Source organism: Chaetodon auriga, chromosome 6 (genome assembly GCF_051107435.1).
Source record: "Chaetodon auriga isolate fChaAug3 chromosome 6, fChaAug3.hap1, whole genome shotgun sequence".
NCBI lineage: Eukaryota > Metazoa > Chordata > Actinopteri > Chaetodontiformes > Chaetodontidae > Chaetodon > Chaetodon auriga.
In genome coordinates, this window is record NC_135079.1 from 4025605 (window position 1) to 4051914 (window position 26310).

At 43.6% G+C, this 26310-nt stretch overlaps 1 protein-coding gene across 1 annotated transcript in view; it reads left to right on the plus strand.

Moving 5' to 3' along the window:
- Positions 1–26310, plus strand: part of LOC143322327 (copine-8-like) — a 57558-nt gene that overhangs the window by 24194 nt on the left and 7054 nt on the right. The window contains exons 5-18 of the mRNA XM_076733455.1: positions 2239–2278; positions 7596–7672; positions 11326–11389; positions 12474–12577; positions 13362–13466; positions 13889–13930; positions 14885–14960; positions 16417–16473; positions 17094–17155; positions 17432–17478; positions 19116–19297; positions 22732–22859; positions 24802–24904; positions 25909–25966. Coding sequence (XP_076589570.1) covers positions 2239–2278; positions 7596–7672; positions 11326–11389; positions 12474–12577; positions 13362–13466; positions 13889–13930; positions 14885–14960; positions 16417–16473; positions 17094–17155; positions 17432–17478; positions 19116–19297; positions 22732–22859; positions 24802–24904; positions 25909–25966 — 1145 coding nt within the window. The remainder of the gene's footprint in view (positions 1–2238; positions 2279–7595; positions 7673–11325; positions 11390–12473; positions 12578–13361; positions 13467–13888; positions 13931–14884; positions 14961–16416; positions 16474–17093; positions 17156–17431; positions 17479–19115; positions 19298–22731; positions 22860–24801; positions 24905–25908; positions 25967–26310) is intronic.

Sequence of the window (26310 nt, forward strand, 5' to 3'; positions counted from 1 at the left end):
CCCTCCCATAGTGACACACAGCGTCGCCCAATTGTGTCAGCAGGCGCCTTATCGTACATGGCACGCTGTCGTAGAAAGAAACGCTCAGGCTCTCCCATTTACACACTCGGCTGCATGCTGCTGCACACATACACCACGCACATATTGACACACACCTGAGACACCCTAGGAAGGTGACAGGTTATGGGGAGTAAATAAAGCTGGATAAATTGCTCCCCGGAGAGGCGAGTGGATCACATGGTTTGCATGATGTAGCTGTTATTTATGGTTTTTGATGAATGCTCCTGCAAAGGAAGGAAAGCTATGCCAGCTGGAGAGAAGCTGTGATTGTTGAATCCTTAGATCTAACAGTGCTGTCAGCTCAAAGTCGTAGCATCTACAAAATTACAGGCAAATATCTACTTTTTAAAATTGGTAACAGGAGAAGATTTTGTATGTAACAGCTTAAACTCAGACATGCAGAGTGCAGCGATGATGTGCACCAGTCCTCTAAGCTCGGGCAAAGACATACAAGCAATCAGAGACTCTTATCACTCCGCCCGGGCCAAATGCAATTAAAAATGAGATGCATCCAACATATCTACCAGCTATCCTGTCACAATGAGAATCACAGTCCACTTAATTGGCGAAGTATGTTGACACGTACAGGGAATTTGACTCCGCTTGTCAGCAGCTATCAGTTTGCTTTGACACAGTGCTGAGAGCAAATGCACAGTCAGAAGCAAATGTAACACTACAGAGACAGCACGGCTAAACAAAGCTAAGCAGACATAAACATACAGGTGTTATGAATAAGCAAGTAGGTATGAAAATAGATTAACAACGACACATACAGTATCTTTATACTGTACAGGTGGCATTGGTACCGGAAGCATGCATATCCAGCACTGAGGTCTGGTTGTGCTGTTCTAAAGCGTTTGCAGTGCAGAAACCACTGCTATAGACATGCTCAGACTTATGCTGCACACATACATCCTTTGAATAACCACCCAGATGACCTTTAGCCCTGTCCAACTCTGACCATCCGTCCATCCAGTTGGCGATTTGAGGTGGAGTGAGGGGCAGTTAGTCTCCCTCGTTGACCTACATCCCCTCTCTCCATGCATTAGTAGCACAGAGAGAGAGAGTAGAGAGTAGAGAGGAGCAGGGCCAGGGCTTGTTTAGGTGTTAATCTAACCTGCTTGACTTATTGATCCTTTATTGACTGAGGTTTGTGTAAGTTTCAATCAATGACCCTGACTGTGGCTCTGAAATATCAGCGGTGTAATTGTGCTGGTTATTGATAAACCCATGCTGCTGCCGAAATAACAGATTGACTTGTAATTGCGCCTTTTCCCCTCAGTCCTGCCCTTCTGTCAGGTTAGTCTTGGATCTATAATATTGTCAAAACTATCTGCTATAAATACTCAATTGTATACTGTGTTTGCCTACACACTCGATGGAGCGGTGTCACCTTCATGTTCAGTGACAAATAGCAACATGTAGAGCGAGTGGATCATATAGACACACTGCTGCCTGTAGAATGTTTATAGTATTTCTGTGATCTCACCAAATACACCTGCAGACCAAACCACAAACTCTTAGAGGGGGGGCGTGACGATTTTTACTGCAGGGTTAGGGTCAGTGTTAAGTTGGGTTAGGGTTTGCCTTCCCGTTCAAAATGAACCATCCATCTGTCCATTGAACCATCATCCATCCATCCACCCACCCACCCACCCACTTTTGTCTTCACTGTCGTTTTATTACAGTGTCATATATTACTGCAGTATTTGAAATATTTTATGTCTCAGTACCTGAGCTACTTTTATCAGTCTGGTTCTCGTTGTATATTTTGTACAAAACTTAAACCGCCTAGAGTTGCCATTGTGCGTGAAATGTCGACCCAAAAACAGCTGCTGCTTAAACATCACTACTTAAAATTGGGAAATGGAAGATTTGCTGGGCAGAGTGTTTTGATTCCCAGCTGACAGCCGTTAATGACACGGGGGCCAGTGATATTGTTGCACCCTCATGCATGAAATCGCATCAGTAAAGCTTTTGGTGCCACAGTCACAAGCCTCCTTTAAACCTGAACAGCTTCTTTGCAGTGATTAGCGGAGAAGTGCTTTGCATTAATAGCAGAGAGAAGCTTTGGTCATAGACTGCTAATTTTGTTTTCTGGCAGCCTTTCAGCCACAGACCTGCTTTCAGCCTATCACGGCCCCCGCTCTGATGTGTCATCTCTTCTCTTCTCTGCAGGTATGATTTAGACTGCAAGAGCGACAACCTCTCTAAACACGTGAGTGTCTCCTTCACCTCAGCTGTTCAGCAATCAGTCATGCATTCATGGAAATATTATACAGCCAAATGTTTACCCTTCCAGTACAATAGCAGCCTGATTTGAATGGGAATGCTGGAGGTAAAAGGCATAACAGGAACAAAGCAGTCGTGTTGGCATTTAAACTTTGTGGCCTGTATCAGAGGCATTCAGAGGGTTTTCACACCCCAGAAATGCTTCTGACCTGCTCGCTTTTCTATTTGTTAGCAGTGCTCAAATTAACGAAATGATTATGATGTTTTGTAGTTTTTTTTATCCTTATATAAAACTGAAAATCAGTGAAACACTTGAGTCATACTTCAGTGACTCTGAGAGCATTTTGTTGTGGGGAAAAAAGGAATTTGTTGTTCGTGACACATTCCTGAACAACATTTCCTCATTCAGTTGATAAAATCAGAATTTGGTCGGCAACATGTTTCCCAAAAAAAAAGCAAATTTGCTCTTGCAGATTAGTCGACCTTTCCTTCCTGCCACCACTGAGCCACTGAGTATATAAATGTCATGTCTAGGAGCCAACATCGTTTGCTGGTTTGTGAAGTTTTGTCTTAAAATTTACTTAAACTACTTAAAAAATTGTTTTAATTTAGTTTTTTTTTTTTTTTTTTGCAGTGATAGGATTTCTAGAAGAAGCATAGCAAATACTCCACACATTTATTGCCCTGTATTGATCTGTGCAAATCTTGCTGTCTTGCTGTACCTTTCCTTGGCCTTCAATATATTTGAAGCTTTTGTGCATCAGATTAAGGGAGCGTCTCCACAGTGGATTTGCTCTGTCTGAGAGGTGTCTGACTTGTCTTACATCAGAAACAATGGCCTCATGGTGGATCTCTAACTCCCTCCACCTTGCAGAATAAGCAGGTTTGCACCAGCAGATGAGAGACTGGGCTCTGAATGATACTCTAATGGGAGCCCCATTCCTCTGCATTCTTTTTGAAGTTTCTGCCATTTCACATGCTGCAACCTAGATCATCAGCTCAGCTAAGCATTACCAGCACCAGCTTTCAGACATGTTGGTCATCTGTTGAAAATAGATGCTTTATAAATTTAACAAAGATTTGACTTGAGGATAAAAAAAACATTTTGTCGCTTTGGGCATTCAGCACTGCTTTCGAGAGGCAGAGCTCATTAAAATGATCAAATGGAGGATGCGAAAGATCATCTCCGATTTGACGGTCTTTTCCAAGTCTAACACACATAAATGTTAGTGGCAAGTTGTCAGCTGACGGTTTCAACACAGAGATGAGATCATATCAGCTTTGTCATTCCTGATCAGACGTCTGTTTGGTTCTGCTTCTGCTCTTTCTCGTGAGGGTTCAGCTTTTGCAAACATGCTGCCACTTCTGATGATGGATCGCTGGATTAAGTTCCTCACACCTCTTTTCATCCAGCCTCTCGTGGTCCAGCTCTACGTCCATAATCATTTCAAACCTGTACCTTCAGATTTCACTGCCCTGCAGCTCCATCATTCACTTTCAGTTCAAACAGAAGCTCCAGCAGCCCCCTCCCCGCTCCAGTTCTGTCCATAAATCCAGGCTCCGTCTCCACCCCGAGCCCCCTTCCTATTAACCGGCTTCATACGCATTGCCAACTGCAGGCGGAGTTCTTTTCCTCAGCCCGAACCCGCCATGCCCGCGGCCTTCTACTGAGAGCGCTGAGAATTGTGAACGCAGCGACTCACTCTCAGCATGAAGGCCGAGGACGCTTGGATGCGTCCTGTCGTGGCCGTGGATGTGTGGGATTAGAGATCTGGCACGCAGTGATGGCTCCATTGTCCGGGAACGGTCCATCCTCTGTCGCATGGCTTTAAATAACAGAAAGTGGAAGCGCACACGAGTACAGTATCTCTCCTGGCAGCTCCAGTGGCGCCGTTGGAGGACGCCTCCTTCCTCCCATCACGGCAGATGTTTTTCCTGCGCCATATGGTTTGCATACCTTGAGCAGATATGGCTGCAGGCGAAGATGTGCAGAGATGGAGCATACAGTGAAATCTAATTAAGGGCTGGGTATCGTGTTTCCTGGTAGATGAAGTGGATGATGCTTTTTCATCCTGACAGACGCTTGTCACGGCTGTGTGAACAAGTCTGTACTTTACTCCCACTTCTCTGTGTGGTAAAATACACCAATATCCTTCTTACAAACAGTCATCTCATTTCAAAGTCTTTATTTATTATTTAAACGCCACGATGAGCGAGTGAATCCAGGCAAGGAAATAGCTTCTTTGTTTGCAGGCAGTAATTAAGTTAACTGGCTGTGTGCTCCCTCACTGTGTGAGCGCAGTCAGGATTTTACTGCAAACATTTATTCCCCTTATTAAATGTGCTGTGTTTGTGCGTTTTCATCTTCGCTCGACTGTTCAGAGTTGTGGGTCAAAAACGAGTCTGAAAGGCCTGAATGCCCGAGTGGACAGTGATTCCCAACCTGAGGTTCTGGGCCCCTTCAAGGTCGTGACATGATGCTCCACACATTTCATTTTTTCAGGGTTTTCTCTAATCTTTAGCTTTTTCCTTGTGCAATACTCTGAAATGGGAAAAAAACGCTCTTAGATTGAACTATGAGCAGCTTATATGCAAACTGTATCATCCTGTAATGAGAGGAAGTAACAGAAACTACATTACAAGCCCAAAGAGCCTTTGTAAGAAAACTCTATCAAAGCTGGTGGTATTCTGACACTTCTGTCTATTATTCCACTTTGCTTTAACAGCTCCAGTGATTTCCAAACGCCTGCGTTCTGTGTTTTGGTCAGTCGACTCACACGCTTCATTCTCACCTGATCTGTGTTCGGACACGTTGTTCGGATAGTAAACGATCCCATCTTGCCTTTGCGTTTACACCTGGTGCTTTTAATACGTTCATATTGAGATCAGATCTCTCTCCTCCGGAGCGAAACATGCAGGTGTGTAATTTTAGGTGGAGGCGAATCAGAGCCAGACTCCCTTAAAAAAGCTTTGTGAGTTGTATCCTTCCATACACGCCCCCTCTTTTTAACTGGCAAATCTAACACATGAAGTTATTGCTGTCTCTGTATTAAAAAGTGTTGTGTTAGTGTGTACTGTTGTGTAGCAGTGCAGGCATGGATCCTCCTCTGTGACTGGTTAAATGAAATGCCTTATTGACAGCAGATCAGCTGCACAGATGAGTGCAGCACACAGTTATTTCTCACTCTATGTCATGAATTTTCCATCTGTATTGGTTTCATTTTTCATGCAGTTCTGTTGAATAACACGTCTTTTGGTGCATCAAGGCACAGAATAGATGTGTAATCAGTAATTAGAGGCGTGTCTCTTTCAGACTTCTTGCTTCCTCCTTCTAAATTTTACAACCTATATTTTATTTTAGTTAAAAGCAAAGCGAAAAGAAATCATTTGTGAATCCTTTTTGACATATAATCAACTGAAATCAGCACAAAGGCAATATATTTAATGTTTGACCTCATGAGCTTCATTGATTTCTGTAAATATCTGCTTGTTCTGAATCTAATGCAGCAACACATTTCAAAGACTGGGAAAGATGTGGAACGCTCCAAAAACACCTGTTTGGAACACTCCACAGGTAAACAGGTTGAATGGTAACAGGTGATAGTATCATGATTGGGTATGAAGGGGCATCCTGGAAAGGCTCAGTCGTTCACAGCGAGGATGGAGCGAGGTTCACCACTTTGTGAACACATGATTGGATGAAGGAGATTCATACATGCGCTCAGGAACACTTTGTAAAACCTGTAGTTGGTAATAAAGTATCGTCAGTGATGCAAACATCGAGTCATAATTGACAAAATCTGAAAATCAACAAATGGTGGAATTTCCTTGTAACTGGCTGCAGCACTCGGGCGGTTTCACTTTAACAACAAAGACGTGGACGTGGTGTGTACATTAGAGGCAGAGTGGGCAGAACCACTCTGATCTTTTTTACTTGGAGATACCCTCCCGACCTTTCCTTCCTGCCACCACTGAGCCTGTTAAACTGGCGCCTCAGCCTCTAGCCTCAGACTTCTGAGGCGTAGCGGGCGCTGGGCTGCGGCTGCTAGCTAGCAGCGCAGTTCTTCTGCAAAGGCCAGAGCGTTTTTGTCATCTCTTTTTGTTTCGAGACCTCGGCTGGGGGAGAAATTTGCTCAGCACCGGCAAAGATCTTTGGAGCAGCTTTCTGCCCGCCGGACTCGACACGGCTCATCTGTCAAGCACATTTACACACACACACACACACACACACACACATGCATGCACAATCTGGTGGGTGCATGAAGAGTCATTCCTTGTTGTAAAGAGACTTTCATACCCTCCTCCCTCGTTCTGCTTTGCTCTTCTTGCTGGCCGAAGGCTCCTCCTCCCCAGAACGAAGCCTCTCTTGTGGTCACCAGACAGTGATCAACAAGGACACGGGATTTTCTGCACACTGGGCTGAGAACAGAGAGGAGAAGCCGTTCAGTGCCAAAAATATGACCTTTAATGTGCTTCATTTGTTTCAACACAAACACTGAATTAGAACTTAAGATTCTTTACAACCTATTTACTGTGCGTGCCTCTGGAGAGCTCACATTATGAGCGGAAAAATCAAGAAAATACAGTTTTGCTTGTTTTTGTTTTAATTAAACAGCTCCGCCTTCGTTTTTCCTCGAGTCCCTGCTGATCTGTGCGACGGCTGTTTGTTCCGTCAGACTGGAGAAAGTAAATCACAGATCTGCCTTCGTCTCTTGTGTCTTGATGGACAAAGATATGATAAAAAATGGAAGGAGGGCTTCAACCAAGGATGACTTTCAGTAATGCTTAATCTGCTGATTCAGTTCTCAATCGATTAATCATTCTGTTTATAAAATGTCAGAAAATTGTGAATGTTGCTCATTTATAATCCCTCAGAGCCCATGATGGCTGCTGGATGATTGATGGTTTTGCATTTGAAAATGTAGAATCAGAGCATGTTTGGCACTTCACCTGAAAAATGACTGAACAGACAAATAAAATAAACATGAAAACTGTCAGTGAGAAAAAATGGAGCCGTGAAATAAAAACTTAAGTTAATAAAAATGAAAGAAAACTGCTGGAACTGATTAAAAAAGTGACTTTTTGAGCCTTATTGTGAGAATAAGTCACATTGTGTGTTAGATTGTTGGTTGGTCATATCTGTGTATTTCTCGTTGCAAACTGTTTTTACTCTAGCACGCCAAATGACAACATATCAGGAACATTCAGGAATATCTCTCTCTTCAGTAGATCTGCTCTTCCTCCTCTCAATCTTTCCGTATTTCTTCTCCATATGTTTACGTGTGTGTTTTCCTCACATGCAGGACTTCCTGGGCCAGGCGTTCTGTACACTAGGTGAGATCGTCGGCTCCCTGGGAAGCCGCCTGGAGAAACCTTTGATGTAAGTAGTGCATGTTGCACACCAACAAACAAACAAACAAACAAACACACCCACTGCTATTTTAATGAGACACTCGTAATGTGAAGGGGCAAACGGCTTGTGTTAATAGGACCACCATCATAAGGTGCTACAAAAAGCTGTTGGGACACGTGTTTTGATTTTAGATTCTGTCCCATTCAGGGGTGTGAATTGAAAATCAGCATGCTATTTTAAGATCACTTGCCGCTGTTTGTCTTTGAAGCGAAGCGAAGCAGGGGCATGAAAATGAGCCAAGATGCTGATGAAAGCGTACACTGTCTCCATCAGCCAAATGAGATGAATAGTTAAACAGCAGCAGGCCTAATGACAGAGTGTAAACATGTTGAGATGGTAAACAGGGACAGTTCACCCAAAGGGAAGATGTCAGTGGTGAGCTCCCAGCTCGTGTTCTGGTGGAGCCTAAACTGATCTGAAGCCTCAACTCAAGCCTGAAGAAATAATCAGGGATATCTTCATCTGAATAAACGTCTGATTTCTTGATTAAACCTGTATCCAGTTCATCAAAGACGTCACATTTGCTGCCCTTGGTGTGTTTGGTCTCAGCTTGCAAACATCTTCCAGTGCACAGGAAGTGCAGCCGCTCAGTCTGCCCCTGTTTCCAGTCCCTCTCTAATGTGAACGTTATGTTTTGAACGTCGATAACGTTCTCTGTCTTGTTTCGAGACGATCCACGTCTTTAGTGGCGTTTCACCTCGCCTTTGCGAGTGCTTAACCCAGCAAACAGACATAATGTAAATGTCAGCGTTCAGCACTGCAGCCCAGACAGTCAGTCAGTCAGTCAAAGCTTGTCACAAGACCTGGACCCAGTGAAGTCAGAAGAAACCAGTCCTTTATCACACCGCATTGATAAACTGTGGGAGTGTCTCCGTGTATTATCCCAGCGGCTCTGTCCCTGTCCTCTCACACACAGCAGACCTGCAGCGTCTTCTTGAGCTCACTGAAGAGAACAGTTTGTGTTTGTTTTTACCTCCAGAGGCGACGAGCCATCAGTATTCTGACCCTCGCCTCATCCCCCAACACACACTGGACCAGCCTGTCCAGTGTGTGTGACTGTACTGGTGTCTGCATCCATGACTGTCTGTCTGTCTCTGTCAGTGTGTGTGTGTGTGTGTGTGTGTGTGTGTGTGTGGCAGAATCAATGAGCAGTTGCAGCTGACTGGGCCTGCTGAAGAATGACACACAAGAAATATGATGTAAGAATGTGTTGCTGTCGCCGAGTTATGTAATCTGCCTGCAGTCATTCACTCAGATCTGTGTGTGTGTGTGTGTGTGTGTGTGTGTGTGTGTGTGTGTGTGTGTGTGTGTGTGTGTGTGTGTGTGTGTGTGTGTGTGTGCGCGCGCATACTGTACCTGCGTGTTTTATCTTTCCCTGTTTTTTAGATTTGTGAAGGTATTTTTAGATGTTTTTTATCATTCTGTACTGCTTGTGTGTGTTTGTAAGTTTTTGTACAGCCGTGTGTGTGTGTGTGTGTGTGTGTGTGTGTGTGTGTGTGTGTGTGTGTGTGTGTGTGTATATACTCACTCAGCTGCCTCCAAGTGAGACAGAAAAAAGTCAGAAGCACCGCACTCCTCCTCCTCCTCCTCCTCAGTCGAGTGGAGGCAAATCACAAAATAAGGAGCGACAGAGACTACGATGACAGCCTCATTGTTCCATTCTGTCACGTTTTGTGTCTGATATCTTTGAGTTTGAACGACTCAGAGAACATTTCACTGCGCGGTCTGTCTCTGAAATCTGTCTTTTTCTGCTGCTTTTGGGTGAAACACTAACCAAAGTAACAGGCTGCGCTGGATCCTTATGCTGCTCAAATTTAGGACTTTTTAAGTGACTTTCTCACCGTTGTGACACGCCATTTTTGCTGTTTTCTCATGAACTATCATCCATATTTGAACAGAAATTTTACCTCATGTATGCTAAGATTGTCTATTTCAACCTCATTGCCCGACAAAAGATTGATGATTCTGCAAAACCCAGACTTCTGTTTGACACTGACAGCCTTTTGATGATTCATTTGAACATCCATTTCTTAAATGATCTGTTTGTACAGTATTTGCACATCATGGGGTTAAGAAAAGCAAAAATAGACATTAATTGCCGTCAGTTTCTCCACACGTGTTCCTGTGGAGCCTCTCTGCTGTTACTGGACAGCACTCAGCCAGATGAAATGATCTCTCCCCTTCCTCGTTCTGAGTCAGGCCCGGGGTCCGTGGCATTCATTGGGTCTATTTTTAGTGGTCAGCCTCCCTTGGCTTTAATGGCTGAATGTTACGCTTCGTCAGCTCGGGATGTAAACAAACATTGCAGCTGAAATGTCACTGGATGCGGTTACATTACTCTGATGTTTTTTTTGTTTTGTTTTTTTTGAAGGTTTTCATTCAGCACTCATTAATATTCATTTAGACAATCAGACAATGAGCGTGAGAGAGACTGTGAAGGAGAAGAGTTTGATTCGGGGTCTGCGGGGGTCTCTGCTGATGCAGATTTGAGCTTTTAACCACAGAATAATCCTCCATTTGCGTAGAGCTTTACTGTTTACTGTTGATATAAAGAAAAAGAGACAAACACGGGTGCTTTAACAGGATGGAGTAGAATGGAGGGCTGTGCCGAACAGTTCAGTAGCTCATTCACAACGTTGGCAGTTGAATTCTGAATCAGCATCACCAACATTCATTCAAGCAGCTTTGCTTCTCTTTTGCACGTCTGTTCATTCTGTTCAAAGCCAGTATTCATGCACAGTTACAGATAAACATGAGGCCACGCTGATATTATTAGATTATGCCATTTGTAGCAGAGAGTTGTGGCTGGTCGACTGTTTCCAGCTCATGTGACCTGATGTCCAACAACGCCACAGTGTTGTAAAGTCCAAGAGCCAAAATTTATTGAAAAAAAATAATGTATGGCTGTAGTCATTTCCAAAATCCACAACATGTTTTTATCCAGCAAAATATTTCTGCTTCAGTGCTTATTTGTTTAACCACTCAAAAGCAACATGAAGGCAGGCATGCGTCTGTGTTAACGGGCGGTCCAGCAGCAACAAGCCTGCGGGCGCCATTATTATTTCATCATTATTGTATGCCTTTATTGGATTAGCCTGCTGCCTACATGCATTTATGTCGACCACACGGACGAGTTACATTCATTAAAGAAGGCTGATTTCATAAAGAAGACGTAAACATCAAGAAGTCATAACGTGTGTATAAACTGTACAAACAGTAGATTGAACAATACAAACCGCTGTGGAGTGTGTACAGTGGAATTCATGTAACTCTGACACAGGAGACAGTGGAAGCAGAAGCTAGTATGTACTGTTAACAAAGGAAAAAAGCTTTTAAAGTGTTTAAATATTATTTAAGTAGTTAAATAGCTCAGTACAGTTTACATGAAGCACTGAGTATCAGCAAACAGGGTTTTATTGTGCACATAATTGTGTCAAGAGCAAAGTTTTTCGTTTTGAATGAGATGAAAACAAATAATACAATACAGTATGTCGAATTGTCTTTGTAAATTGTCTTTACATGAATCTCTTATATCGCCCAGACTTTTTCTGTAACTCCAACGTGTCACACGATGCTGCTCCAATGTGATATTAATAGGAATGCTTTTTTTTTTTTTCTAGTGGGATCCCTGGAAAGAAATGTGGCACCATCATTGTGAGAGCAGAAGAGCTGACCAACTGCAGGGTGAGGGTCCGCTGGGTTCCCCTGATGAGGCTCTGGTTCTCTTTGCTTAGAGATGAGTGTGACCCCTCTGGTATAATAATAGTAACAATGATCAGAATAATAGATTTTTCCATAAATATCATTAAACTCTCTGCAGTAAATCCTCTCTGTATCACGAAGGGTGGACAGAATATTAGAAACACCTCTCAGTAAAACTCCACAGCCTCCAGTGCACATAGAATTCAACAACACCTCAACATTATGACCTTCATGAAGGAAGGACCGTTCTATTAGCTGCATTAGAGTAAGCCAGGTGTACCTAATAAACTGGCAAAGTGTACACATGCATACTGTCCAGATGTGTTTCCTGACACCAGCAATGTGGCTTCAATTACAGAACAAAGTGTATTATCTTAAAGCGTATTTTCTAAAAAAAAAATCACCACACTGCTGCGAGCATCAAACACAAAACAAGTAACGTTCGCTGTAACAGATGTGTAGTAACGTTTGCGTGGAGGAGGTCTGGTTTCTCTGTCTGTGGGCTCCACTGTCTCCACTGTCTGACACTGTTGTCACGGCTTCAGTTGGACTGTAATGAGCCAGACGGTGTCTCTGTCTATTTGAGTCCCTTCACTTCAAAGGGAAAGCAAAACATCAACTCAAACATTTGGACAGAAATAAATAGAGCAGCTATTTCTGGAAGAGCACCTCGCCATCCTGGGCCCGTTCTGTGGTTTTCACCACCTGTAGACGCATCAGAGAAGTTGACAAAGTTTAGTTTTCTGCTCGTTTGTTTTCCATCGACGCGCTGTAGATACATGACCACATACGTTTCTCTGTGTGCTTAAAACAACGTAATAACAACTCTTCATCCTGTAGTCTCTGTTTTCTGTCAGCTCCCAGAACTCAGCAGGTGGAATTATCAACATTTCTACAAATAGAAGTAATATCGAAAGTACGGCAGTCTGACATTTAAGTGAAAATACAGAAAACAGAGTGAATCGGCTTTTAAAAAGTCTGAATTATTCTCCAAAATGTGTCTGCGTGCCGTTTAAGACCTGAAGCTGTGTGAAGTCTATATTTCTCCTCCGTCTTTGCCTTCCAGGAATCGGTGATGCTGCAATTCTGTGGCAACAAGCTGGATAAGAAGGACTTCTTTGGAAAATCCGATCCGTTCCTCGTCTTCTACCGCAGTAACGAGGACGGCTCGTAAGTTGACAGGCGGCTTCCTGTGGTATTTGTGGACATCAATTTGTTGAATTAACAAAAGCATCTATCTATGTCGCGTGCACAAGAGCACACATTCACAGTACGTGAAGATGCCTGAAATGCATATCGACTCTCCAGTGTGATTTTTCATGCTCCAAAAAGCTCCTATACCAGGAAATAAGGTCTAAACTGCCTGTGTGAGCTTACGTAACTCTTGGTGCTTTATATGTGACTTACTGTATGCTGTCATATAATAATAGGACAGAGTTGACAAGAGGGAAGTAAAGGGAGAAAGGATGGATGAGCTGAAGTAAAGTGAAAACCGCGTGTGGAGGTCACAGTTTCTTTTGCCCTGCAGATGCTTTTATTCAAGTCGACTTCAGCGTCTTAGTGAAGACACACGTTCTCTTTTTGTGCAGCTGGGTATTTACTGTTGCAGCCTAAATGTTCGGCCGCGGGGTATAACAGCAGCGCGCCGCGGCTACAAAGAGCCAGACAAGGAAAAAAAAAAGAACAGGAAGTGGTTATTTCAGCCAAAGATCATCCTTCATGAAATACACTTAAGATTACACTCTTAACACACTTTAGGACAAAGAGAAGAGATGCACACAGAGTCCTGTTGTTGCCTTTACAGTCCAGCATTTGTGAACTCTGTGACCTTATTTCTCGTCAGCAACACAATTTGATGATAAAACTTACATCGTTCAACCAAAAATGAACTGTCAAATCAGCTGGACTTTGAAGCAGATTTGACGTGTGTTCACATCTTTCTCTTGTCTCACAGGTACACCATCTGCCACAAAACAGAGGTGGTGAAGAACACTTTGGATCCGGTGTGGCAGGCTTTTAAAATTCCCGTCCGGGCGCTGTGCAACGGAGACTACGACAGGTACAGACGAACCCTCAACAGAAACAATTCACTGACACACTGGTGGAAAGTGTCATCCAGGTCTTCTCTGATGACATAAACACTCACATAGATAATATTTCCCATCATTACCTCTGTCAACGGCGACATAAGACTGGCTGGTTGTGTGATTTGAATTCAGATTCAGAGTCCCGGGCAGCCTCGTGTGGCCTAATTCTTATTTAATTATATTTAATTTTACACGGGTATGTCGATAACGACCTTCAGAAAGCTGCTCTTTAACCCCGCTCTCTGCGCCACGTCCTCTCGTCCACTCAGGACCCCGGCCTTCCACGGACCAGTTGCCAGCTTTATCAGCAGAAAGACTGTAAATCAGTGGTGCTAATTGGTTTTTTAATGGGATTCTGCTCTCCTGCCCTCGTCCCTCTTCTCTTTCCCTACAGGAGCATTAAGGTGGAGGTGTACGACTGGGACAGAGATGGAGGGTGAGGCAACAATGCTCTTTTCTTTTGTGCTCAAGCTGAAGCTGTCACGCCTGCACTCCAGTCAATGTTATGATGCTCCATCCTTCTATACAGTGTTATCATTTTATTGGCATCCTGCTGTGAGAGGAACCCCCTCATACATCTTCAGCGAGGCCCAGGGGCAGAGTAAATCTGGTCACTAACCGTGAGCCATACAGTGACCGCGGTGGCTCTGTTATGTATTTATTTCTGCGTGAGTCCTACAAGCCAATCTAAGATACAAGGACAGTTTTCACCTGACGGCACTGACATTTTCTGCTTCTAAAAAAGTGAAAATACAAGAGCATGTGTGTAAAGTGGGTGAGGTCATTTGGGATATTAGTCACAGATCACACTCCAAAATTGTTTGTCCTCATGCAGCCTCTTGTTTTTCCCTGTCAGAGCAGATACTGCGCGGGAATATCACCACAGAGCCTCACGTTCGGCAGCAATGCTCCCTGCTGCTTTAAATATACATTAACTATTAATGCTGCTTGAACGGTCTCTTGACTTCACAGAGTCTGTCGGGGGGTAAAGATAGTGTTTATCTTCTGAAGCGAGGGAATTCTCAGGATTCATGCACACGGTTTGCTCCCCATTGATCATTTCACAGGCCTTTTTTTTGCATTTCAAAGGCGTTTTGCCCTGAGCTCATGCATTTCTGACCCTGATTCTTACTGATTATCTCCATGAAATTATGAAATGGGCTGCTACGCCCACGCCTGCGGTTACCAGGGAGCTTGTTAGTGATTCTCCTTTTTTCCCTGTGCTTTAAAGAGGACTTTACAATCTGAATACATTACAGCCGAATGAACCAGAAGTGTTATTCTGAAGCAGGCTGAAGATTCCCGTCATGGTGGAGCCTGAGCTGATTCTTCTGACACTGCTTCACTGCGGTGGGCTTTTTCAGTTGTGACCGTGTGTTTGTCTTTACAGCCACGACTTCATCGGCGAGTTCAGCACCAGCTACAGAGAAATGTCCAGAAGCCAGTCGCAGTTCCACATCTACGAGGTGATGCTCTTCACACACACACACACACACACAGCTGTGGTTCCATCACTTCTGGGGACATTACGTAGACGTTCATTTCCTGTAGACTTATCCTGACTATAACCACAACTGCTGCTTACCTAACCCTCACCCTAACCCTAACCCCAACCCTGAGCTGAACCCGCTCACAAAGATCAGCGCAGCTCGAGTTCAAAGTTGAACAGGTGTAAACTTGTGGCTGCCCACACAGTGCAGTGCATAACACTGTCCTCGTCCTTCGCCATCCTTGTGTCTCCAGTTCACCTTGTGTTTCTCTGACCTTGGAGGTGGATCACAGGCAGCATGAAGCCTGAGGAAGACTAAACGCGTGCATCAGACCTTGGCAGAGGACTGATCCATTGCTTGTACAGATCTCCATGTTGATTTACAGCCCATGGCCTTGCTCTTGTCAGTTAAAATGTACACACACACGTACTCAGGCATAAAATCGATGCTCCGCTTGATTTTAAATTCATTTACAGCCAACATTTCACAAGGACAGCTGCTTTTATCCAATTTGATCCCCATTGGGAATGCATCACCACCTCATGCTTATTCAGCAGTTTTTTATTAGAAAAACATAGAACCTTAAAATGTGAAAAAAAAGAAACCCTTCCTTTCTGGTCTGTATTTCAATTCAAGTCATTCCACATGGAGGAATATGTCAGCACATATAGCCTGCTGTGCAGTACTTGCTGTTAGCTCGCCCCAGTTCCTCAAAAGACTGTCTCTTCTTTGAATGGTGAGTTCACTGACCGCTCCGTTAACTTCTACACCAGCTGCAAGTGAGCAAACCTTAAAACCCTGAAGGTCAAGAGTCAGCAGAGGTGCTCATGAAGCACCACCTGAATCACTCACTGCAGGCGGGCAGGTGGTGTCACATCTGATGACAGCGCGTCAGACCCATGTCGCCTCGGCCTGTCTGTGTTTCCAGACTCCCTCAAAACTCTTTTTCATTTCTTCTTTTTTTAGCAAAAATGCTGAAAAATCAGAGGTACAGATTGTAGACAAACAGTGGAGCTGACGTGTGAGTTCTGACTGTAAAAGGCTGAGATATCTGTAAATATTCCCTTACCAGGACTGCCATTATAAAAATAAAAGTCTGTTTAATAATGTGGGAAAACGAAGGGATGTCAGCATTTTCTGAGCCGTTTGAGCTTTCTAATGGTTTCAATAAAGCTCTGTTGGAAGCCGTGGTTAGTGATAATAATGTGAACAGAGGAACTAATTCCCTAAATAAACTGAATGGAACGTGGTGATAAAAATGCTGCGTTGTCAAATGTATTAAAAAAGCTTTTTTTTTTAATTTTATTTTGCTGAATAGAGTCTAAATTAATTGAACCAAGACGAAGACGTGAGTCAGGATCTGTCCCCATTGTATCAGCCTCTGCTCACTGAGACACAATTAAGTGGATTAAAGCTCATGTTCTCTCCACAGGTGCTGAATCCAAAGAAAAAAGGAAAGAAGAAGAAAAAGTACCAAAACTCAGGAACGGTGAGTCAACAGTTTGTGCCGCTTTCACAGACCCCCTCCATGACTCCTGGTCTATTCAGGGTTTGTGTGATAGGAAGTGACAGCGATGTCTCCATCACAGGTGAAGACAGCGTCGGCGAAGCGGGAACCTTAAATTTTCTCAGTTGCGTCCAACACATTATGTTCACAGTATGTGCTTTCAGGTTTTCTAGCTGAATCGCCTGCAGTGTCACATTCAGCTGCTTTATTTAGACTTTAATGTCTGCCTGTCCACGTCTTCCCGTGACTGTAAATCTTTATGGCGAAGTCAGATTTGGTGCCACACATACATCCATGCTGTACAGTTTGGAAGTAAAAGCTGGACTCCTGCTGGGCTGATACGGCAGCTGGAAGCTTCAGGTTCAACACGTGTGAGCTGCTTTTTGATGTGCTCCCATGGTGCATTTTCCAAAGAAAAAGTTGCGTTTCGACACACTAGTGGACATAAAGACAACCCATGGTCGGGTAGTACTGATCTGTCTCGGGGTCATTCATTCTGTGGTGTGTGTATCCTCATTGGTTCCATCTGAGGATCATTATCAGACTCTGTCCGTGCTGTGAAAGTTGTTCTTGTCTGATTCCCATCATTTTCTGGCTGTCAGGTCACCCTCCTGTCCTGCCTGGTGGACACCGAGCTCTCCTTCCTGGACTACATCCGAGGCGGGTAAGTTCCAGGCAAATGGCGGCGCGTGATTCTGCAGAGATTAAGCACCAGCATTAGTCTCATCATTAAAGCCACTTGCCGTTGCGATGCAGCGTAGAGTCTGCTGAGAGCATTACCGAGTCACGATTATCTCTTAGCTCCAACATTAAGACAAACAGCTGCCGATAACCCACCGCTTAATTGCTCGCCGCTGCGTGCTTTGAAACATGCTGTGGTATAATCTAGCATGATTGATGATTCCACGTTACTCCTGATGTGATTTATTCTCTCTTGTAGGACTCAGATTAATTTCACAGTGGCAATTGATTTCACCGCATCAAACGGTAAGTGTTTTAAAGCTTCGCTCTTATCAATGAGATCCCTTAAGTGTGTCGGACAGATAAAACGCTGGTGGTTAACGCTCAGATCTTTATTTGATGTCAGCTCATAAGTGATCGCTTATAAGTCCATTTTAATTTACTTATCCTTCATTTACTTAATTTACTTCTTTGACACTTAACCCTCATGAAGGCAAAGCAGCTGAAAGTTGGCCACTTTGAACATTATCTCTTACTTGAACATGTGAGCTCAGTTTGATGTGGAGCCACAGTTTGTGCCTCAGTATAGATGCAAAGTCATCACGCCCGTATTTTGTAAATTCCATTTCCAGTTCACCTTGTAGTCAGTGTTCATGAAGCCCCACAGATACACGGCTGTACATCTGTCAGTGACAGCAGTTTAATGACAAACAAACAAACCAAACAAGCAATTCTGCACCGAAGACTTTGTCACACATGAGTGATGTTCTCATTTTGGTAAGAGATGATTCAGTAAGTTAATATATGTAACACGATTATGGAGATATCGTTATGTCACAGGAGAAATAAGAGCTTTCTTTACTGCCTTCACATCCCACATTTACCTCGTTGACAGTAATAGTCATATTATGCGTGTAATGTCATTATTTCTGTTTTTGTTGGCAATGCTGAAGTTTTTCTTTGTGCCCAAGTTTCTCATATTTGCTAACTACAAACAGAAGCTACAGCAACGGTCTCATCTCTGCTCTAATAATGCACAAAGCAGCCCATTAAAATGCACTGCACATTAAAAGACAAGGTGTTCTGAAAACTTCAAGTATTGTCTGCGTATCCAAAGCCTGATGCATCTTTTTTCCTCTGCTCCATTGTTGTCCAAAAAAACCTTAAAACAAACATCATAGAGCCGAAACTAGTTCCTAGCAAACGCACTCTCCAAAAACTAAAGCGCCCCGCTGTTTCAGGGAATTATTGAGACTTTTTTGAAAACGAAACTACATATTTCTGAGGCTGTTTTAAGGTTCACATCTTAAGAAAGAACTAATGGAGTTGGGGCTAAAAGCTACAGAGGCAAACTAAACAGTGTGGTTACAGCTTTGGATTTACTTTCATGTATTTATCTTCATCTGTTTTCATCTTCAGACGACAGAAGTGAAGCTTCTTCTTACCCCTTTTATCATCCTTTGTTTGTATTTTATTCATCATGAGCAGCTTCTTGCATTTATGGAGATTTTTTTTTTTTTTGCAAATCCAAAAGTTTTAATTAGACAGCTGCATTATTTCGGAGTAATCACATTTAGTGAGTTCATTCATTTGTGACCATGAGAGAGAAGATCTTGGAGGCTCAGCAGATCTCTCTCACTCATCACTTTATTAGCACGGTTGCTAAATTGCAACTGCTTAATGTTACTCAGCAGTGCTGGAATATTGTGGTTCCTCACACTAGCCGCTCAGATTTGAGGCAACCAGTGAGATTATTTCTGCCTCCAGTGCAGCTGTGCCTTGGAGAAATGTTTGTGTAACTAAAACTCCAGTCTGCGTTTTAACCCCCTTCCACCCACTCGCCTCCTTTTTATTTTAATATGACTCACAGCCCAGGGGGAGCAGGCATAATTACAGTTTGATGCTGATGTGTGTTTTACTGTGTTGAACCATTCGGGTCCCAGGCAACCCGTCGCAGCCCACCTCGCTGCATTACATGAGCCCATACCAGCTGAACGACTACGCCATGGCGCTGCGGGCTGTCGGAGAGATCATCCAGGACTACGACAGCGACAAGATGTTTCCTGCACTGGGCTTTGGTGCCAAGCTTCCCCCAGACGGACGGGTCTCGCATGAGTTTGCCCTGGTGAGGAGACGACTTCTTTTTTCCATCATTTGCATCAAGCAAACGTCCAGCCGTGCACCTATTTATCTATACATTTATCCATCCATACATACATAATTCTGTGTGAACAGCTGAAATTATCTGTGCTTCCATTTCTCCACATAAACCTACATACAAACATCTGCCTGTTCATTTACATTGACATGGTCTCCACCATGTGACTTACAGCTTAAAAATGTATTGTTTTACAGCAGGAAGCAGCATGGTGGTGCTGTTCTTCCAGTGCTAACAATGCTAAAACCTTTCACAGAGTGTGGAACGATGAAACATGACGCTACAGCCACGCTAGCAGCTCTGCAAGCCTGTGCATGCTCATAGCTTTGTTTGAGCTCATGCTCACGTCAGCATGTTAACATATTCAGAATGTCATCGCTAACATGCTAACATTTAGCAGGTTTGCCATGGTCACCGTTTTAGTTTAGTGTGTTAGCATGCTAACGTTTGATAGTTAGCACTATACACAAAGCCCAGGTGAGGCAGATGAATGAATGTCATTCTTTTTTTCAGATATGTGGTCATAAATAAAAGTATTGGACCTTAAAAAGAAGTCAGAAGAATACATTATCTAGGAACTAAATGTCTGTCCAGAATTTTGCATTTAGTACATGTGGAGTTACTGTCGCTAAATGAAACGTCAGGAAGTTATTTGGATTCCTTCTATGGGAGACAAAGTTTCATGGCAATCCATCCAACAGTTGTTAAGGTATTGTCTCAGTAAATAGACAGAATCTTTAGAAATAAAGTTTTCCCATGTGACGTGAGGCAGCAGGGCTGATGTGAAATAAGGTGCTAATTTTGAGCACTAAGATTAAGACTGGCAGTATAAAAAATTTGGCCTGTTCTCAAACTGCTGCTGAATATTGGCACTGACAATAAATCTTTTAATGGCCTTCATGCCAGCTGGAGGAGCTTGTCTGTCACAGTCAGACAAAGGCAACTTTGCCCGAGCGAGATATAAACATAAAGTTATACAAGAACTATGTAAAAAAATGAAACTCGGTAAAAGTAAACTCAAGACACACGGCTTAAAACCAGGCATTGTCAACACAGAGAACAGGCCAGAGTGCATTGGTGGGTGGTGAACTGTCCAAAAACATGAACAAATTCAGCCAACCAGCCTGTGGTGCTGGAAGTCTAATGAGCTGGTGGTTCTCTGACTGTAAATAAGACAAAGTTTTTTCTGCATACTGCCAGTCTACCAAGTCCTACTCTTAAGTAACAAAGAAGAAATTCTACCAAACTACAGCAATTATTTCATAATCTAACGGATGCAAACGATGCACACACAAGGATGTGTAAATAACCTGGATTATCCGTGCTCTCCATTCAACACTGTTGGCATTCAGCCATCCATCCGTCCATACCACTCTGCCAATGTCAAGTGCTCCGGGGCTCTAGACGTCCTGGCCACTCCTCAGCCGCCCATAATCCTCTCTCTGGTCTACTGTCACTTCCAGATGTTGCTCCAGAGGCGTTTACTGCCATTACAGCTGCTCAGCGTTGGGTAACAGCCTCCCCAGAGGCACCAAACCTTCAGACAAGGCACATATGCATTAATCTAACCATTAAGGATTTAACTCAGTCAGCTCTTAGAGTGCTGCAGCTGTGCAGCCGCAGTGGGAGAAAGCCACCATTGAATCCGACGTAATCATGCAAGCTCCATTTACAAAGCAAAGCAGTCTCATGTGCACTGTTCGCACTTGTGGGCAACCAAGCAGAGTTCATCAAGATGGTTTCATACTGAGATAATTAGAAAGCAGCAGACATATGGGTAGCTTAAATAATGCATTGTTTGTGAATTTCTTTGGATATCTTAAACCCAGTCAACCACACATTCATTTTAATATTTCTCAAAGGGGGTGGGGCCTGCAGAGGTACAACAACACTGCAGCAACTTTAGTTCAAGGTCTTAAAATGAGAATGTCTTCTTGTAACTCTGCTGTGAACAAACCTCTCTCTCTCTTCTGTCTCCTCATGCACAGTTAAAAATGTGAAATTTCCCACCTCAGTATTTTCTTTACTGAAATGCTGCAACAGAGGAATTAAGCTGTTGACGCCTCCCTAAAAAATGTATAACATGTTTATTATAAGATTTTACATCCTCGAGGACCTGCACCCCCTCGTGCCTCTTACATTAGGTAGTAATTTTTGAAAGGATTGGAGCGTTATTGATGTTTTGGCCTCAGGGTGGCCATTTTCGATGTCTCCGAGTGTGCATGCAATCCTGTTATTCTGAAATTTGCAGCCAAAACATGCCTGTTTTGAAAATAAAATGTAATTCCAACCCAGCCTTTTTCCCATAAAGGGATATAAAATCTACAAATATGTTATATTTGTTTTCTCCTTCAGGGTGGCGCCATTTTTATTAATCCTTTTAGCTTTTCGCTGTCTCTGAATATATCAAAACAAGCTATGTTCAATTTAATTTGATGCATAGTGTTCAAGCGTGTGTAGGTCTCAGCTGTACCACAGAGACGTAATGTAAGCAATTTATTCGAATTGCCCTTGAATATCTTTAGCACATTTTTCAAATTATTAGCTGGCTGACAGGAAATCAATGGCGGTGTAAACTGTTATCTGGTGCTGCAGCGAGCACCTGAAGTCTGCTTTTTCTTAAAGTTCCTGAAATGACATAAAGGCACAATCAGACTCGTAGACACCAGAGCGGGATCGTTGTCTCTTATGTGGAATCAGTCGTTGCCTGCGTCTTCAGCTTGGAATAATGGGACAAAGTGACGTTAAAAATGGCTTTTTTTTGTATGTGTGTGTGAGTGTGTGTGTGTGTGTGTGCGCGCAGTCACTTGAATTATGTTGCAGCAGCTGTTAAGAGACATCTGATACAAGCATACACACCCCCCATTAAAACTTTACTCATTAATGCAGTAGAAAAATGATGGCCATCATTAATTTAAATCACTTTATGGGACACTAAAAACTTCCTGCCTTTGTGCCTAAGAAATATCTTCATTTCTTTATTATATATAACTGAATGATCAATCCCAGTTGGAGAATTTCTGAAATTCTATTCTTTATTTATTGATTTCAGTCCTAAATGAATTTATTATATTACAGTACTCCTACCTGGAAGCCGACCCCACACGTCAGATGCAGTATAGCGTCGGCTTGTTCCCACTGGCGTAGTTATACCCAAGCTAGCCAAGCTTTTAGGTATCTCATCTTCTTCTCCAACACAAATCTAATCAAACCACAAGCTGCCCTCAAGCATTTCTCAAGAAGTCCAGACAGTTCAAGGTCTTCTAATCTTTACAGCTTGGCGTCAAAGCTCCCATTGCTCCTTTTGAGTTGTTCACCAGATGATCTTACAGCGATTTTACAGACATTTCAGTCATTTTCCAGCTCGCTGCTCAATGCTTTGTCTTTCTGTTTGTGTGCAGAATGGTAATCCACAGAACCCTTACTGCAGCGGTATCGAGGGGGTGATGGAGGCCTATTACCAGAGTCTCAAATCTGTGCGTCTCTACGGACCCACCCACTTCTCCCCTGTTATTAACCACGTGGCCAGGTAGGTCCACTGTAATCACAGCCGGGGATGTGGAACATGTAGGCGAACACACGTACAAATGTCATGGAGTACATTGCCACCATGAAATCTGCAGTTCTGCTGGAGGAATTCCTGTAAGATGAAACGGCTGCGGTCAGTTTCCAGCCATGTGTGTCGGCTGCTGTGCAGTGCTCTGTGAAGCAAAGGGAGGAGATGAACATGAATGTGTAATAGCTCTGTCACCTGCAGTAAGAGGGATCGGTACTTACCGGGGTGGTCTGGACACAACCGTGAACCAGCAGCCAGTCTGCCGATGACTGATGGGATGCCTTCAGGTGCAGGTCAAGGCTACAAGAAAATCAGAAAGGCTGAAAACCTCCATGCGCAGTGGAAGAAACACTGTGGTGAACGTCAGTAACATAACTGCAGTAATAAATTAAATATGCGAAAAGCTTATTAATAAACACGTCAACCAGAAAGTGTCAGCAGCACTTGTCCAATTTAGGCCACTGATAAAGAGTAACGTGTTGTGTTGTAGTACAGTATTTTCTGGCCTCCACCTGACGTTCCCTATTGCCAGATCTTGTCTCATGATCCTCCTCAACACCGACTGTAACAAGCACTTTTCCCACCTTTCATCATCGGCTTTCAAATCCCATCTCCCCCTCTCTCTCTGCCGTCCGCCCACTCGGCCTGAGAATAGCTGCATTGTTCAGCGCTCACTTGTGACTAAAGCCCAGGAAGGCATGGTTAAAGAAAGAGTGACACCGAGCCACGTCAAAGTCTAAATCGTCTGACTGTTTGTATGTGAGGCTGTTGTTAACCTATACTCTCAAAATATGGTCCTGTGACATCACTTCAAGCGTTTCAGCCTGGTTTATGTAACAGAAAAACCTGCTCCAGGTGTTAATTCAGACGTGACTCAGAGGTGTATCAGTAGTCCATTTAAAGCAGAGGCCGTGCTATTTACAGTGAAATAAATGTCATGGATGCACGCTGCATCGGGATGCTTCATGAGATTTAATGGCTTCCAGTATATTCTGTATGACATTTGTAATTTGGTTGGCTTTACAGTCTGTACATATAACACCCTCCGTTATTGGACCCTCCATTCGAATCAGGAAAAACTCTCCAAATACATCTTTAATGGAGAAAATAAAGGGAGAAACCTCAGGAGGAATCCCTGTCACAGGGTGGACAGACGTGCAGTAGATGTGTGGTGCTCAGAATAGACCACGCAGTAAAATGACAGCATGGGCTGAGGCTGGGATGAGGATGACAACATTACAGACGGACTAAAACATGTATGATGACGGCTTCAGACAGACCTGAGCCATGTGACCTCCAGACAAAGCAGTTCACAGCTGATGGTTTCATACAAGAGCTTTTGATAGATATCGGATGACACAGGTTTGAACCCAAAGTGATTAAAAAACCTAAAACCTTCTATTTTTAACAATCAACAACAAGAAAAACATTTTCCATTTTACATGACCAACAGTATTAGCACTGATGCTCACACTGTGATTGGATCGTTTGTCCTGGATGAAATAAGATTGTTTTTAGTGATCGCTGAGGGGTAATAGCCTGATATTGGATATTATGTAATAAGGTAATTGCAGAAGGACCAGATGTGCTTTGAGACGGAGATGAGTTCTCCAGGAAGTTCAAGTTGGTGGACTCAAGTGAGGCAGATGGAAACTTTTAGTCCCTGATATGATTCGAGCTCCGGAAACACTGAATCCTACGCTTCCCTTAATGTAACTCAACAGCACTGTTTTGTCAAATCCTCCCAGAGAGCCTTTAAATCAGGCTCTGTTTAAACAGTACTCCATGACGGTGACCTCGTCTAATTTGCCCTCTCTAATGAATACAGATGGATGGATTTCAGCTGGAAAGAAAAGTCAGAATATTCCCTTTAATGTTAATAACCCGTCTGTCTCCCCGTCTCTCACCATGTCAGGTACGCGTCAGCAGTGACAGACGGCTCGCAGTACTTCATCCTGCTCATCATCTCCGACGGCGTGATCACGGACATGGCGCAGACCAAGGAGTCCATCGTCAATGTACAGTACCAGATCTACACTGTATGAGCTGTGAAACTTTATTATGGAGTACACAAACAATGGTTAAACAAAGATAATTGACGTTATCGTGGACAGCAGCGGTTCATGTACTACACGCTCAGACTCATTCAGATAATTGACTGTAAGACATGTGAGGACCCCAGGACATTCAGCTGTGATTAAGCCGCTGATGGAGATCCTAATGAACCAACAAACAATAATGAAAGGGAGAGCATGAGGAGCAGTTCTCTCTCTTTCACTCTTCAGTCATGCGGGAGGAGGTGGGGTGGGAAGATCACCTCCCCCCTTCAACCTCCACGGCTCTAATAACGCTGCTCTCTAATCAGGCTTCATGTGTGTTTTTCATCCGTTCGGATCCTCGGTCACCCGCGCTCGCCGCCCTGCCTCTCCTCCCCCCACGCCCCCGTGTGATGTAATGTTATTGTAAAGTAAAATTTGAGAGTAATTATTTACTAGCCTGCGGAGGATCCATGCCCCTCATATCTCAAGCAATTTGGGCGTCCATCTAATAACCGCAGGAAGTTATGAAACGCTGAAAAACCTTCATTCATCATTCATCACTTGAACTGTACTTTGCTGTCCCACTCGGCGGAGATTTAATAAACAATATTGCGATGCCGGGCAGGGGTTCAGCTGCAGCTCAGGGCAGGGGGAGATGTAAATGGACTCATTTTTAAACTGTCAAGCTTTGGGAGATTTAGACAAAGTCGTAGATGCATGAAATTAGAAGAATCCAGAACTGGCTGCTATGAAACGGGCTGCAGAGGGCAGATGGGATTGGCTGAGCCGCGCCTGTCTGAACAATGGCATTGAATGTCGCTATTGAGCTTCTGTTCTGTGGACTGTTAGCTTACATTAAGTAATTCAGGGGGGTGTTTCACTGACAGCCTGCAGCGTTTCAGATAGCAGGATGGTGAAAAGGCCCAACGCTGCTTCTTCTCCGCCTTTGATTTGCCTATTCTGTCTCCTTCCACCTTTTCCAGGCCGCGTCTCTGCCCATGTCAATTATAATAGTTGGGGTTGGACCAGCGGAGTTTGACGGTAAGTGTGTGAAGATCACATGTGTGTGCACGCATGCTTTTGTGCGCGTGTGTTTATTTGCATGCGGTAATCCTTCCCCTTCATTCTCCTTCCTATCTCGCCTCCCACATGGTTCAGCCCTTCGTTGCGTGGCTCCTGTCTTCCTCTCTCCTTCGTTCCTTCCCCCTAATCCTCCACCTCCTCCACCATTGAATCTGAGGTTAAGTGGATGTGAAAATTCTCATTTGTCAGACCAGAGGTGGTGCTTTTACTTTTAATGGACGATGGCCTTGGTTGTCACCTCTCCTGTGTTTTCATGTTTACAATCCGCGCAGCAGTGAAAACGAGCTCTCACGATCAGCAGT